The 15,468-nt window shown below is 44.6% G+C and overlaps 1 protein-coding gene across 1 annotated transcript in view; it reads left to right on the forward strand.

Annotated features, from left to right (window-relative positions):
• Positions 1–283: 283 nt before the first annotated feature.
• HS6ST2 (heparan sulfate 6-O-sulfotransferase 2) overlaps positions 284–15,468 on the forward strand; it is a 353,000-nt gene continuing 337,815 nt past the window's right edge. Inside the window, exons 1-2 of the mRNA XM_090264815.1 lie at positions 284–711; positions 1,547–2,065. Coding sequence (XP_090120941.1) covers positions 284–711; positions 1,547–2,065 — 947 coding nt within the window. The remainder of the gene's footprint in view (positions 712–1,546; positions 2,066–15,468) is intronic.

Below are 15,468 nucleotides of genomic sequence, written 5' to 3' on the forward strand. Positions count from 1 at the left end.
TTCCTTCATGCCTACCTACCTTTTCAGAAAATGCTCCCACTTCCGCTGGAAAATGGAAATTGGCAAAGGGGGAGAGAAAAGGTCCTTTGTTATTTTAGGGGAGGTTGAAATTACGAGCCAAAGTGGAGTGATGCGCTCACTGTAGTGACCGTCGTTCCTCAAGACAAGAGAAAACCCAGGTCCTCTGCTTGTGAAGTGGCTTAAGCTTTTAGGCGTGAGGCAGTATTACATAAACTCAAACTCGCTCCTGATCCTTAGTACCCTGAGTTGCCTGAAGGGGGGAATGGCACTGTCTGAGTGTGCAGCCCGGGCGCTCCGGCGGACACTGCAACCGGAGCGAGGAGCGCCCGCCCGCACCACCTGTCCCCTCCGGCATTCCAGAGTAGAGGCCGAATTGGCAGAGAGCCGGCCCGGATCAGTCGCCGCCTCAGTTCGCGCGGGCCCTCCTAGGGGTGTGTCTCGCGGATTCAACTCCCAGCCGCTGCTGAACGAGCCCCTAAAGGCGTCTTCCTCCCTGGCGGGAGCCGCGCGCGCCCCACTCTTCGCGCTGCTGGTCCGAGGCTGCCGCAGGCGGATGCACGACCTCAGGAGACGCTGGGACCTGGGCTCCCTCTGCCGGGCCCTGCTCACTCGGGGCCTGGCAGCCCTGGGCCACTCGCTGAAGCACGTGCTCGGTGCGATCTTCTCCAAGATTTTCGGCCCGCTAGCCAGGTACGTTTTAGGCGAAAACGGGATTCGCACTCTCGGGCCCGGGTGAGAGGGAGCCGTTCCGGAGAGGGAAGGCAAGCGCGAGGGGAAGGGAAGGGCACAAAGTTCCAACTGGCTCAGGGCAACGGGGCTTGGGGAGGAGACGCAGCGCTCTTTTGACCACGCTGCGGTTCCCTTCCCGAGGTTCTGCGGGCACCGGCAGCGCAGAGTCTCCGCTTGCGAGCCGGGCTGCTGGTGGACTCCTTCCCCCAGGGGAACTCAGCACGCCAGACTCCGATCTCACTCCAGGGTGGGCAACTGGGGGCGGGAAAGAAGAAGGCTTGGAGGGGAGCCAAGGGGAGGAAGCCCGCTCGGGAAGGCTGGGAGTTGGCGGCGTAAGCGCCGAGGGGACTCGGGAAAGAAGATCCTGGGAGAGTGCGGTAGGCGAATCGGGATGGGGATGGGAGCCACGGAGCCACCGAGAGTGGAGGGAGACACGCGGGGGTTTGGACCAGGGGTGTGGGTTGGGAGGTGGGGCAACCGGGGTTCTAGGGGTACGAAACCCGCGAAACGGCTCTTGAGAGCTCCGGCTCTGGGAGAGGGCAGGCGGCCATCGGGAAGGAGTTGGGGGTGGGGGGTGGGGGTGGTGTGCGGCAGAAGCCACAGCGCTGAGCCTGCCGGGAAGGAAGGAAGCGAGGAAGGGCGCCACCGCCGCCGCTGCCGCCGCCGCTGTGGAATACTTTGTGTGGAGGGGAGGGGGAGAAGGGGCGCAATAGCGGCGCCACTGGGAGGGGGGTTGCGGGCGCACGACGAGTGCGGGCTGAGCTGCGGGATTGACGTAAAGTTGGGTTTCCCCTAGCGTCGGGAATATGGATGAGAAATCCAACAAGCTGCTGCTGGCTTTGGTGATGCTCTTCCTATTTGCGGTGATCGTCCTCCAATACGTGTGCCCCGGCACAGAATGCCAGCTCCTCCGTCTGCAGGCTTTCAGCTCCCCGATGCCGGACCCATACCGCTCAGAGGATGAGAGCTCCGCCAGGTTCGTGCCGCGTTACAATTTCAGCCGAGGCGATCTGCTGCGCAAGGTAGACTTCGACATCAACGGCGATGACCTGATCGTGTTCCTGCACATCCAGAAGACCGGAGGTACCACTTTTGGCCGACACCTGGTGCGAAACATCCAGCTGGAGCAGCCTTGCGAATGCCGCGTGGGTCAGAAGAAATGCACTTGCCACCGGCCGGGCAAGCGGGAGACCTGGCTCTTCTCCAGGTTCTCCACAGGCTGGAGCTGCGGACTTCATGCCGACTGGACTGAGCTTACCAGCTGCGTGCCTGCTGTGGTGGATGGCAAGCGCGACGCCAGACTGAGACCAACCAGGTGAGTGCGTGCCCGAGGTGTGCCGGAGCGGACCTGGGCCTGGGCTGGCCAAGCGCGGGAGGTGCGGCTGGCCGATGCCTGCGACCCATTGCTCACCTCCGCGCCCTAGCAGTTGCTCCTCTGCTGGGCGGGCGCCAGGTTTCCTGGCTAGCAGACTAGCGGCCGTATGACGCTTGTCCGCTCCTGCCCAGGACGCCTGTTTGTCTGTCCTCGGGTTGATCTGCTTGTTGGCTGGGAGCAGGTATGGGGGAAGCTGCCGGGAGGCCGGAAACGAGCGACCCCCGCCCGCCGCTGGGACAGGGTACAGCAAGCAGACTCCGAACCCGAGCGCCTGAAAGAACCGCGCTGTGTGTAGTGTTTCTGAGTCTCCCCTGTCCTCGCGCTTTTCCGCACTCCGGTTCTGAAGCCTCCTTTTCACTTTCTTCCTCTTTCCCACTCCCGAATTATTTCACCCCTTTTATCCTCGCTTCCTCTATTTGTTTTTCCCTCTTTCTCATGCTCCTGATCTTGTCCTGATCTTCCCTTCTCCTTCCGTTTTCTTCTATCACTTTGTTTCTCTTTCTTTTTCACCATTTCTGTTTTTTCTCTTCCTGGCTGACTTTTGTCGCCTCTACTATTTTCTCTTCTCTGGCTCTGTTTTCCCCAGAGAGTGGGTGTCCCTCTGCCTCTTATTGAGGACACCAGAGAGAGCTCGTGTTACTCAGCTTGCGTTCTTCTCTACTGGCTCCAGGCCAGGCATCTTCACCAGGCATCCTCGGTGGTGTTTTTCCTGCGTAAGGGGCACCCTGAGGGTGTAAGGGAGGGCTGGGACGCTGCTCCGACCCTTTGTGGGGCTGAGCCTTGAGAAACCGTTCATGATTTACTAACCCATGCCTCCAGCCCATTTGCTGGAACCCAGGGCTGATGCGGGAAAAGATGATTTATGAAGAGCTTGTAGTCACTTGCTTTTGAACCTAGGGCATTTTTCTTCATCCAGCTGCAATGCCTGGTTGGTGGAGGTCATGGAGTACCATAAAGGCAGGGGTGGGGAGGGTGTATTGGGATTCATTGCTCCAGATAGGACTCCCATTCTGCCCAAAACAAATCTTGGCCGTGCAGGGAGTCCAGGGAATGGGCAAGGTAAGTCTGGTTGCCAGGGGGCCTCCTGACTTGGTCTCTGGGCAGGCAAAGACATGGCGGTATTCTTTGCTTCCTTATCAAAGTGACCACAGGGGCTCTGGAGGCTGCTGCTGCTGCAATGGTTGCCTAGCTAGACCCTCTGCCATCACTGTCCTGTTAACCCTCCGTGGGAAGTATGGTGATCTGGACTAGGCAGAGCTTTGCAGGTGTAACTAGGAATGCCACAGACAGTACAGTTTCTTCTGTCCAGCTACAGACAAATAGAGCCCTCAGATTTTCTGGCCAACACTGAGATTCAGTGGAATCATCACCCTCTACTCATTTTCCCTTTCCTCAGTTTACAGTGTTCTTTCTAGAATTCTGGAATTTTGGCAGAATCATTTCCTTTCCAATGCTAACAGATTATTATTATTATTATTATTATTATTATTATTGCAGAATCATTTCCTTTCCAACGCTAACAGATTATTATTATTATTATTATTATTATTATTATTATTTTACCATTTAAGAGAATTTTGGCATCAGGAAGTTTGCCGCCTCAATCCATTATGAGAATTTTGTAAGTCATTGCCCCCACGATATTCTAGTGTTTAAAAAGATCTCCCAAATTTGATAATATTGCAAATAATTTCTCCTGCTGTTGGAGCTTGTAGGTATAGTGAGACATGATGATATAAAAAGCTCTTTAGGGCCAAAATAAAATTCCACAGCTGTGAATGTGGCAGAGAAGTAAAACTGAGGTCTTGGCCACAATGGAAGTCATTGCGCTGTCTTGAGTTCCACAGGGCACATATGCCTTTTAAAATCCTTTTGGACATGTAGGTCAGGGTGTGACATTGTCTATAAACATGCCTTCTGGATTGCCCCATATTGAAGTAAGATTATTTGAAAAAAAAGAAAAGAGATTTTCTTGGATATAAAAAGGTGATATCACAGTGCCATCTAGTCTTATCAAAGAAGAACCACTTCTAAAGAGAATTACTGGATCTTACAATATTTGCAAAAATGTAATAAAATTTGCTAGAGAAACACAATGCTACCCTAAGGGCACCTTTTTATTTCATTAATTCATATCCATATTCAGAAATCTTCAAATTGAAAAATGGTGAGAGCCTGAGATTTCCAGAATTTCCCAAGATGTTAACAAATTCATGCTTGCAGGACCAGTTTTGTGAGTTCTGATCATCTATATGAGCCAAGGATGCATGAATATGAATGAGAATGAGAGGAGAGAGAGAGAGAGAGAGAGAGAGAGAGAGAGAGAGAGAGAGAGAGAGAGAGAGAAAGAGAAAGAGAGAAAGAGAGAGAGAGAACACGTGGTGAAAATTAGAGACAGAGGCAGCTGTACTGATAGTGATGTATGAGGGTGAGGAACTGGTCTCAGGAGATGAGAGTCAGCCAAGTCAGTCATTGGGAGTTCCTGTGTCCAGCAGCCTTCTGCCAGCTGGTGGTCTCTTTACTCTGCTGAACTGAGGGGAACAACAGCTTAGCCTGTTTGGCCTGTGAGTTCTAACACCTGGGCCATAGTTTAAGGCCAGCCACAAGCCAGCTGTGTGACCTAGGACCGGAGCCTGTCCAAGCCTGGTATGCGTGAAGAGCACATACCAGTTTCTGATGAGCTTTCACATTTATCTCTGATATTTCTGTATAAACTTATACAATCTTTGGGAAGAGGGAAGAGTGGGCATTTATCATATGAAAGTGAGGCCCAAAGGAACTGAAGGACTTTCCTAAGGTCATTGAGCATGTTAGTGGCACAGCAGAAATCTTACTCCAGTTCTGTTTGACTCCACAGATATTTTGCTCTGTTCACTTTGCCTTGATGAGTGAGGGTTTTCGCAAAAACACAGTGAGATATTTCACATTAGTAATTATCACTAAGTAAACATTCAACAAATGTTAACTGATATTGTTATCACCTACATCAACACAGTTTTTTATCATTTTACACATGTGAGTTTGGATGAGAGATTGGGCCACACCCATTGGAAGAAGAGATTTCCACTTCTTTGAGGTTCTTTGCTCACCAGGATTAGGTCTCTTGGTTAGGTGGCAGAGGGGATTCTCATTGCTTTGTTGGAAATCACTACAAATGAGAAAAGAATGGGAGAATTCTGGAGGCCTGGTGATTGTCAGTAGGGCCTTCAGCAGCGACAAGGGCCACCTTCTGACGCAGCCATCCATTGGCATTAGGGAGGCATGAGAAGCCATGGTGGCCACTCATCAAGACCCTGAATTTTGCTGTCAGTGCTTCATTTGGGACACTTGCTTGCCTCAGCAGATGGTAAAGTGTTTGGGTGATATGTAACTGCTGAATAAAAATGACTGTGGTCCTATTGCCCTGATAGGACAAAGAGAGAGTGCTTGGCTGGCAAAAGGCACAAGTTGTTTTTTAAGAATAATATTTCTTTTTTAAAAAACCTAGAAATTTCATATGCTTCTGTTTGCCAATATGTTGTTTGGGATGAGAGAACATTTGCTCATTCTAAAACTTCTAAGACTATTTCTGAAAATCTATTAAAACATTGTTGCTTACTAGCTGTCAAAAATTGCAAATTCTGCAGGATTTTTTCTGGCCAAATTCCCTTGGTAGCCAACTCTAGTGCTACACTTGGTCTGTGGGGGGAATTCAGAATCAGGCACAAAGAAATTGCCCTAGCCTCATTTTTCTTCACCAGGTATGGCACTAGCCTGCATGCATTGGGTGGCTGGGAGGAGGGGAAGGTCAGCATCTAGACAATTTAAAGAATTTGATCATCATGTTCATGTTGCATCCTAGACTTTTAGTGTCTCTCAATTTTCCAGCAGCCATGCAGGGTAGTAATTAGTTGTTATCTAAAATTTGTAGGCTATCGTTAACATGAAAGGACTAAAAGGTATTTATATGAAGAAAGTGTTCTTTTATCATTCTTCTCCTATTTTTTGGGTAATTCCTTTTTTAAATATTGTAATAAATGCTTTATTTTTGATCCATTTCTTTTTGAAAGGCAGCTCTCTTTTGAAAGACCTGTGAATTTTATTTTTTAAAATTTTATTTTTCAATTGTAGTTTATATTTAGTATTATTTTATATTAGTGTCAGGTGTACAGCATAATGGTTAGACAATCATATACTTTACAAAATATTACCCTTGCTATTGCCATACCTATGTGGCACCCTACATAGCTATTACAATATTGTTGACTATGTTTTTATGCTGTACTTTACATCCTGTGACAATTTTGTAACTACAAATTTGTACATTTTAATCCCTTCACCTTTTTCACCCAGTGCCCCAACTCCCCTCCCCTCGGGCAACGATCAGTCTGTTCTGTGTCTACAAGTCTGTTTCAGTTGTGTTTGTTTATTGTTTTATTCTTCAGATTCCACATATAAATGAAATCATATGGCATTTGGAAAGAGTTATGTCTTAATAAAAACTCTATAGTACTTGTGCCTGCTCACACTTCATGTGCCTATGCTTCCACACCTTCACTTTTTGGATTTTTCAGTAAAGCAGGATGAAGTTACAGGCTTGTGGTACAGAGTGGAGAAGTTATCGAATGGCCTGTTATAGCCAGGAATACTGTCCTGGTGCATCAGGCCATAAATCGCTTGGCTCTTCCAGGGAAACTTCACTTACGAGGGTGCATTTCTTCAGCTGTCTTTGATAAGAGCTGTTATGCCCTCCCACTATTTCACAGGAGAGGGAGAGACATTCACCGTGATAACATTGTAGAGCTTAACCAGTATTAGTTAGCATCTCCACATGGAGGAAAAACATGTTTGGAGTCCCCAGAAAGCTCTTCTTAAGGAAATATAAAAGGTCTTAATAGTAATTTTGTATTACTGCTGTTATATGGCAATAAGAATGTTAGAGCTTGTCTTATATAGATATCTGTCTTCAACTTAAGTAGTATGAAATTATATTAAAGAATAGTTATCTCTTCCATTTGTTATTTATTAACCAAAATTTTTGTGACACTGCCCATTATATTCCAGGAAATACATGTCATCCTTTCTCTCAGAGAGATTACAGTAGAATAGAATACTTTGGTATTTTAGGTATTTAATAAAAAAGATGGATATTGTTTGAACATGACTTGAATATCGATAATATGTTTAAAATGTCATACCTTTATGGGAATATATTTAAAAATAGAGATAAGTCCAGCAGTTTATGTTGCTGTTTAGGTCTAATCAGCAAACTTTGTGCAGAAAGTATTATTAACCCCTTGCAATTAGGGGAGATCAGAGCCAAGACAAAGCCAAAAAAGCCAAAGTCACCATCTTCAGCCTCAAGTCCATAAAGATTAGTAGGTAAAGTGCAGAACACTGTAATATAGACAGGTCAGTGGTGGGGAGGAACTTGTGATTTGGGGCAAGTTCATCCCTATCTGAAAAATAGGAAATTTAAACAAGATGCTTTCAAAGGTCCTTTGCTTTCTAAGGTTTGAGAAACAGTCCAGAAAAGGAGATATGTGTTTGGGAAGGTTTCTGGGAAAAGTGGGTTGTATTTAGAAGACAGGAGTTATTGTGGTTGGGCATGGCATCCTCATGGCATCATGAGGTCCAGCAGCCTCATCTAGTCAGTTCTGGCACGAATGGAGAAAGTTCATGCTTGGGGAATGTATAGGAAGGCATGTGGGGTGAAACCTCACCCCACAGTGGCAATGAACGGGTTGAACTCCACTGAGTATGTAAAGCTCTTGGGGAGATCCAAAATGGTGGAAAACTAGGTGGATGTTACACTCACTTCCTCCTAAGACTAAGCTGGAAATACAACTAAAATACAGAGGGAGCAACCTGCATAACTAACTGAAGACTAACTGAAGAAGAGTCTTATAAGCAAGGATTTACATAAGAAGCCACATCTAGACGGGCATGAAGGGTGGAGGTGCAAAAAGGGCTGGCCCCGTTCCCATGGGCAGCGGTTGAGATTCTGCAGGGATATCTTAGTTTCAAGGGTTTCTTTAGAGGAATGCGGGCGGTCACACCTCACCCTGAGCTACACAGCCCAGAACACCAGAGCTGGGAAGAGACACCCACAAATATCTGGCTGTGAAAATCAGCAGGGATTCTGTCTGCCAGGGAGAAACAGAGATCTGCTAGAGACACAGGAACACTCCTAAAAGGCTGATGCAGAAAATCTGGTTCAAAGCCACTCACCCTAGCCTTCAGCAGAGGGAGGGTAGAGTAGACTATAGTTGTGTGAGGAGAGACTGGGGTTTGTGGATCTGTGGGGAGAGAGCTGTGAGGACAGCCACTAGGATCCCTGTGTTGAATTCCTCTCACACACCATAGAGGCCATCTTTCTTCAGCAGAACACTCTCCTTCTTAGGGCATCAGCCTCGGGGAATGTAATAACCCTACCCTCTGAATTCCCTGTTGCCCCACCCTGCAGAGCTCATGCCATGTTGAAGAGACAGCTGCCCTGGCTGAGGTGTAGAGGCCTGGGAAGACTCAGGGGGTGTCAGTGGCTGAATAGTGTGACATTACGGTAAGGGCCATTCCTCCCAATTTCTTGTGATCCTGACTGGCGCCTCAACCTCATGGGAGATCCACTAGCCCCACCTTCTGGGGTCAGGTGGTCCCACCATCTTGACTCCTGGTGACTGCCCTGCCAAGGTCTGGAAAGAATCTGGGACAGACTGATTGTATGACTCTGGTGTGGAGGCTGCCTCTCTCACCTTCCCCCAAGCCTGACCAACACCTTCCCCTCACTGGAGATCCACTAGCCCCAACCTCCCAATTTCTGGTGGCCTTGCCTTATTGATCTCAGACTCCTGGCAGAATTTTGGACAGAATGAGTTATGTGGCTTTAGGACCAGTACACAACTGTCACTTCACGCAGCCAAATCTTGGTCTGCTGGGGCACTGAGTTTGAACCTGTATCAAACTAGTGAACATCACTCACCCCTATCTAGTGACTCACTGAGAACCTTCCTCATGTAACCTGAGTACCACCAGAGGCTTTTTCAATGACTGAGCCTAACAAGCAGGTGGCAGGTAGAAGCTTGCAAGGGGAAAACTCTGGGTGCCATGGGACATTTGCTGACCTGCTGCTGGGTCTGGTGCTTGTAAAAGCCAGCCTGGTGTACAACTTAGTCCTTTCTGAGCACACCCTAGCTTAGCAGAAGCAGCCACACATTGTGGATTTCTTTGTAGCTCTAAATAAGTTGCCCAGGGCCAGTCACAGGCAATGTCTGACTATGATCTGCACCAGAATCCCTTCCAAGAGGCCCCAGAACAGGCACACACAGTGGCCATCTTTAGACAATATCAGAGCAGGATCCTATAATTACCTTCACAAGCAGCATATCTAAAGGGAGGTCTTGAGAGGCAGCAGACCCTGCTGAGGCAAATTCCACTTTGTGTGGTCAGCATCTACACAGCAGCTCATACAAAATTGACAGGGGAATATTAAGAATTGTATAGAGAAGGGTGATGCCAAAGAACTTACATGCATGATCTATGGACATAAACTAAGGGGAGGATTGCTAGAGGGAAGGGGATTACCAGGTGGGAGAGGGTAAAGAGGGAAAATTAAGACAACTGCAATAGCATAATCAATAAAATATACTTAAAAACATAAAAAAGAAAAAATACCCATATAGTCATATATGCTGTCTATAGGAGACTGACCTCAGAATGAAAGGTATACAGACAGACTAAAATTAAGGGGATGGAGAAAGATATTTTATGCAAATTGATTTTTAAAAAGCTGGGTTAGCAATACTTATATGAGACAAAATAGACTTCAAAATAAAAGCCATAACAAGAGACAAAGAGGACATTACATAACATTAGAAGGATCAGTCCAACAAAAGGATAGAATTCTTGTAAACATTTATGCACCCAACATAAGAGTACTTAAATATATAAAGCAAATAATGATGAACATAAAGGAGAAATTGACAGTAATACAGTAAGAGTAGGGCATATAAACACTCAATTGAAATCAATGGACAGAACTTCCAGGCAGAAAATCAGCAAGGAAACCACGGCCTTAAATGACCAACTAGATCAGATGGATTTAAGTGATATCGTCAGATCATATCACCCCAAAGACTCAGGATATACATTTTTTTCAAGTACATCTGGAACATTTTCTAGGAGAGAGTCCATGTTAGGATGAAAACAAGTATCAATAAATTTTAAAAGATTGAAATCACATCAAACATCTTCTCTGACCATAATGCTATGAAACTAGAAGTCAATCACAAGAAAAAAACCTGAAAAACACAAGTACATGGGGGCTAAAGAACATGTTACTGAACAATGAATGGGTTAGCAATGAGAATGAGGAAGAATTAAAAAAAAATACTTTGAAACAAATGAAAATGAGAACACAGTGATCCCAAAATAATGGGACACAGCGAAAGCAGTCTTAAGTGGGAAATTTATAGGATTACAGGTTTACCTCAGGAAACAAGAAAAATCTCAAATAAGCAATCTAATGTTATACTTAAAGGAACTAGAAAAAGAACAAAAAGTCCAAAGTGATAAAAAAAAAAGGAAATAATAAAGATCACAGCACAAAGAAATGGGGCCTAAAACAAAACAAAACAAAACAAAAAATCAATGAAACCAAGAACTGTTTCTTTGAAAAGATAAACCAGATTTACACACCTTTAACAGACTCATCAAGAAAAAAAGACCTGGCTGCTGTGGCTCAGTGGATTGAGCATTGGCCTGCGAGCCAAGTGTCGCTGGTTCTATTCCCAGTCAGGGCACATTACTAGGTAGCACGTCAGGTCCCCAGTTGGGGGCACGAGTGAGAGGCAACCACACAGTGATGTTTCTCTCCCTCTCATTCTCGTATCCCCTCTCTCTAAAAATAAAATAAGTAAGCAAACAAATAAATAAATAAATAATTAAAAAAAAAAGAAAAAAAGATAGAGGATCCAAATAAATAAAATGATAAACGAAAAAGGAGAACTAACAACTAACACCAAAGTTATACAAAAGATTGTAAGAAAATATTATGAACAACTACATGCCAACAAATTGGACAATCTGGATGAGATGGATAAATTTCTAGAAACATACAACCTTCTAAAACTGAATCAGTAAGAATCAGAATCAGAATAGATTGATTATAACTAATGAAATTGAAGCGGTAATGAAAAAAAATCACAAGAAACAAAAGTCCTGGACTGGAGAACTTCACAAGTGAATTTCACCAAACATTCAAAGAAGAACTTGCCCCTATCCTTCTCAAATTATCCCAAGAAGTTCAAGAGAAGGGAAGGCTCCCAAGCTCATTTTATGAGGCCAACATTATTCTAATTCCAAAACCAGGAAAAGACATTATAAAGAAAGAAATTTTTCAGCTCATATCCCTGATGAACATAGATGCTAAGATCCTCAACAAAAGATTAGCAAATCTGATCCAACAATGCATTAAAAAGATCATACACCATGATCAAGTGGGATTACTTCCAGAGATTAGAGTTGGTACAATACAAGCCAATCAATAAATGTGAGGCACTACATAAACAAAATGAAGGATAAAAATCAAATGATCATATCAATAGATGCAGAAAAACCATTTGATAAAATCAAGTGCCCATTTATGATAAAAACTCTCAGCAAAGTGAGGATAGAGGGAACATACCTCAATATAATAATATATGAAAAACCCACAGCCAACATCATAATCAATGGACAAACACTAAACATTTTCTTTAAGATTGGGAAAAATAGAGGTCTCTCTACTTTCACCAATCTTTTTCAACGTAGTATTGAAAGACCTCACTACTATAATCAGACAGGAAGAAGAATAAAAGTCACCCAAATTGGAAAGAAATAAGTAAAACTGCCATTATTTGCAGATGACATAATACTGTATATAAAGGATCCTAAAGATTTCACCAAAAAACTGTTAGAGCTGATAAATGAATTCAGTAAAGGATCAGGACACAAACTATACATCCAAAAATGAGTTGCATTTTTATACATTTATAATAAAATATCTGGAAAGGGAAACTAAGAAGACAATGCTGTTTACAACCACATTAAAAAAAAAAAAACTATGAATAAATTTACACAAAGGTGTAAAAAACCTGAAATAAGAAATTGAAAAAGATAAAAATAAGTGAAAGTATATACCACGTTTATGGACAGGAAGAATTTATATCATTAAAATATCCATACCGGAAGGGAAGATGGCAGAGGAGTTAGGGGAGGCTGCGCTTTCAGGCTCCCGAGACCCGTCTGTAGTTTGGAGTCATTGCAGACAGAACATCACAGTGAGCAGCTGGACACTGGCAGGAGTCGAGCCTTGGCACTGCTGGATTAGAGAAAAACCATCTCACTGCTGAATTAGAGAAAAACCATCTGGGAACGAGCTGTTTGGTGAGGATAGCGGAGGAAAAAGGGATGAGATGGGATTTCTGACTGGGGTGGTACCCGAGCTGCAGCTGGAAATACACAAAGGCTTTTCGGCAACCACAGGCTTCCCCAGAGAGGAATCGGGAGGAGAGCTGATCTCTGTCCGGTGGCAGAGACAGGACTCAACCAGGTGGCATTGGCGCTGAAAGACAAGAAACAGCGTACTGCTGTGCATGTGAGAACATGATTTTCCTTTATATTTTTCTCTTGTGAACTGCGGAGAGGGGAGGAAAGTTTGGGGGTGATAGGACATTCTTGAGGAGCGCAGGCGCAGAAGTGCGCTCGCCCACTCCCCAACCTTCCCCTTGGGTTGTGCAGGCGCGCATAGGGAAGTGCCCTCATTCACTGGCCCAGGTGCGCGGGGCTGTGCGTTCAGGTGCCCCTCGGACACACCCCAACAGACATAAGATCAGTGCCCCAATGGGCGCAGGGAGGTCCCACTGGACATGCAGAAGACCGCGCGCAGACACCCCTGGCAAGCTCTGGTGAGCGCCAGGCCGGAGTGCAGACCACTTGCTCAGGCTCTGCTCGAGCCCGCCCAGGGGGTGCGGGAACGGCGGGCAGCTGCGGCTCCAGAACAGCGGGCCACAGCGACTTACAGATGCTCACTTCCACTGTGCACCAGTGTCCAGGGCCCCGCCCTAAGAGGCGAGAGACCAAATGCCGGAGCGCTGCTCAGCAGGCCTGAGGCTAGTGCTCAGGCTGCCTTGCGTGCACACGGGCGCTCGTGCAAAAGCATCTCGCCTGCTCCAACAGGCGCCAAAGGAGTGCGCTGCACCGGCCACCACGGCCGCAAACCGCTGCTGCAAGAAACAGGAACCTCTGGCCTGCCTCATTAGACCAGCTGTGGACGCAGAAAAAGAAGATGACACACAAAGGCTGAACTGAGTAAAAACTTTTTTTTTTTTCCTTAAAAACACTATATCGCTACTTTGTTTCATATAATCTCTCCTTCTCATCCTTCCTCCTTAATTTTTGTTTATTTCTTTATGTGTCTAGTTTAGCCTCCCTTTCACACTAAATAAATAGAATATAACTAATATATGAATCTAATACTACACAATCCCACTTTCTTACTATATTCTGCATTCTTCCCTCCTTTTCTTCTATCGTTATTAACATACAATGTAAATATTACCTACTATCTTGCATGGTCTCAAGTATTATTAATCTATCATCCCCTCTCTCAAAAATCATATTTCTTGTCCTTAAAAACAACTCTTATCTATTCTTCCTATAGTATAAAAGCTCTAATCTCTCTACATTTATATTAATACTGGCTCGTTGGCTGACCATAGCGGGATAGAGAGTGGGGGATATGTTTGAGGGTGTGGGTCTCCTGCCTGGGCTGTGTGTTTATGTTTTTAACAGCATCTCCACAAAAGAACTCAAGACAAAGTGGATAGCGTGACTCTCAGTCAACTAGCCAGAAAGAAGATCCTACCAAAGAGCATCTGAAATATAACCAGACAGCATAAACAAATGACATAAAGGGTACACCAAGGACATCAGGCTCAGGAGATCAAAGAGACTGAACCACTGAAACCCCCAGATCTCCTATAAAGAATCTCATACGACAAAGGTGGGAAGTCAAGTCAGACAAACCTCAAAAACAAAAACAAACAAGAAGAATCCAACATGGTAAGATGCAGAAATAACCTCTCAATGAAAAGAAAAGAGGAATCCCCAGAAAGAGAGGTAGATGGAATAGACATAGCCCAAATGTCAGACACGGAAATCAAAACAATGATGGTGAAGAAGCTCAATATACTCGACAACCTCAAAAACAACTATTACAACCTCCAAGGAAGTTACCAACAGCTCCAAGAAAATTACAGGGAACTTGCAGAGAACTAAACTAGCATAAAAAAGGACATAGAAGCTATTAGCAAGAACCAGGAAGAAATTAAGAATTGAATCTCTGAACTGAAAAACACACTTGAATCAATCAAAAGCAGACTAAATGAAGCAGAGGATTGGATTAGTGAGCTAGAAGATAATGTAGAAAAAAAATTCCGAGACAATACATCAAAATGAAAAAGGATTGAAAAAGTAAAAAGAAGATGTAAGGGAATTACAGGATAGCATAAGGAAAAACAACATTAGCGTCATTGGAATTAAAGAGGGAGAAGAGGAACAAGGAATAGAAAAACTGATAGGAGAAATAATGACAGAAAAATTTCCCAACCTGATGAGAGAAAAAGTTTGCCAGTTCAGGAAGCACAGAGAGTTCCAATCAAGAGGAACCCAAAAAAGCCCACTCCAAGGCACTTCATAATTAAAATGACAACATTCAAAGACAAAGAGAGAATCCTGAAAGCAGCAAGAGAAAAACAGCAAATGACATACAAGTGAGCCCCGATAAGGCTATCGACCGATTTCTCAACAGAAACACTACAAGCCAGAAGAGAATTGTCAAAAATATTTCAAGCAAAGAAAAACAAAGGCCTACAACCAAGGATACTCTACCCAGCAAGGCTCTCATTCAAAATGGAAGGAGAAATAAGGAGTTTCCCAGACAAAGGAAGACTAAAACAATACATCTCCACCAAACCAGCATTGCAAGAGATGCTAAAGGGAATGTCTAAGAAAAAAGAAGAAAAAAAGAGGAGAGGAACACAGGTACAAAGGGAAATGAATAAATACATGTCAATAATAACCTTAAATGTAAATGGATTAAATGCTCCAATTGAAAGACATAGGGTAACGGAATGGATAAGAAAACAGGACCCACATATTTGCTGTCTACAAGAAACACACCTCAAAACAAAAGATTTACATAGACTGAAAGTAAAGGGATAAAAAAAATATTCCAAGCAAACGGACAAGGGCAATAAAAAGAGACAAAGAAGGACCTTTCATAATATTTAAAGAAACAATCCATCAAGAAGATATAACATTGATAA

The sequence above is a fragment of the Furipterus horrens genome, unplaced genomic scaffold, assembly GCF_987537825.1.
Source record: "Furipterus horrens unplaced genomic scaffold, mFurHor1.1.pri manual_scaffold_17, whole genome shotgun sequence".
Taxonomy (NCBI): domain Eukaryota; kingdom Metazoa; phylum Chordata; class Mammalia; order Chiroptera; family Furipteridae; genus Furipterus; species Furipterus horrens.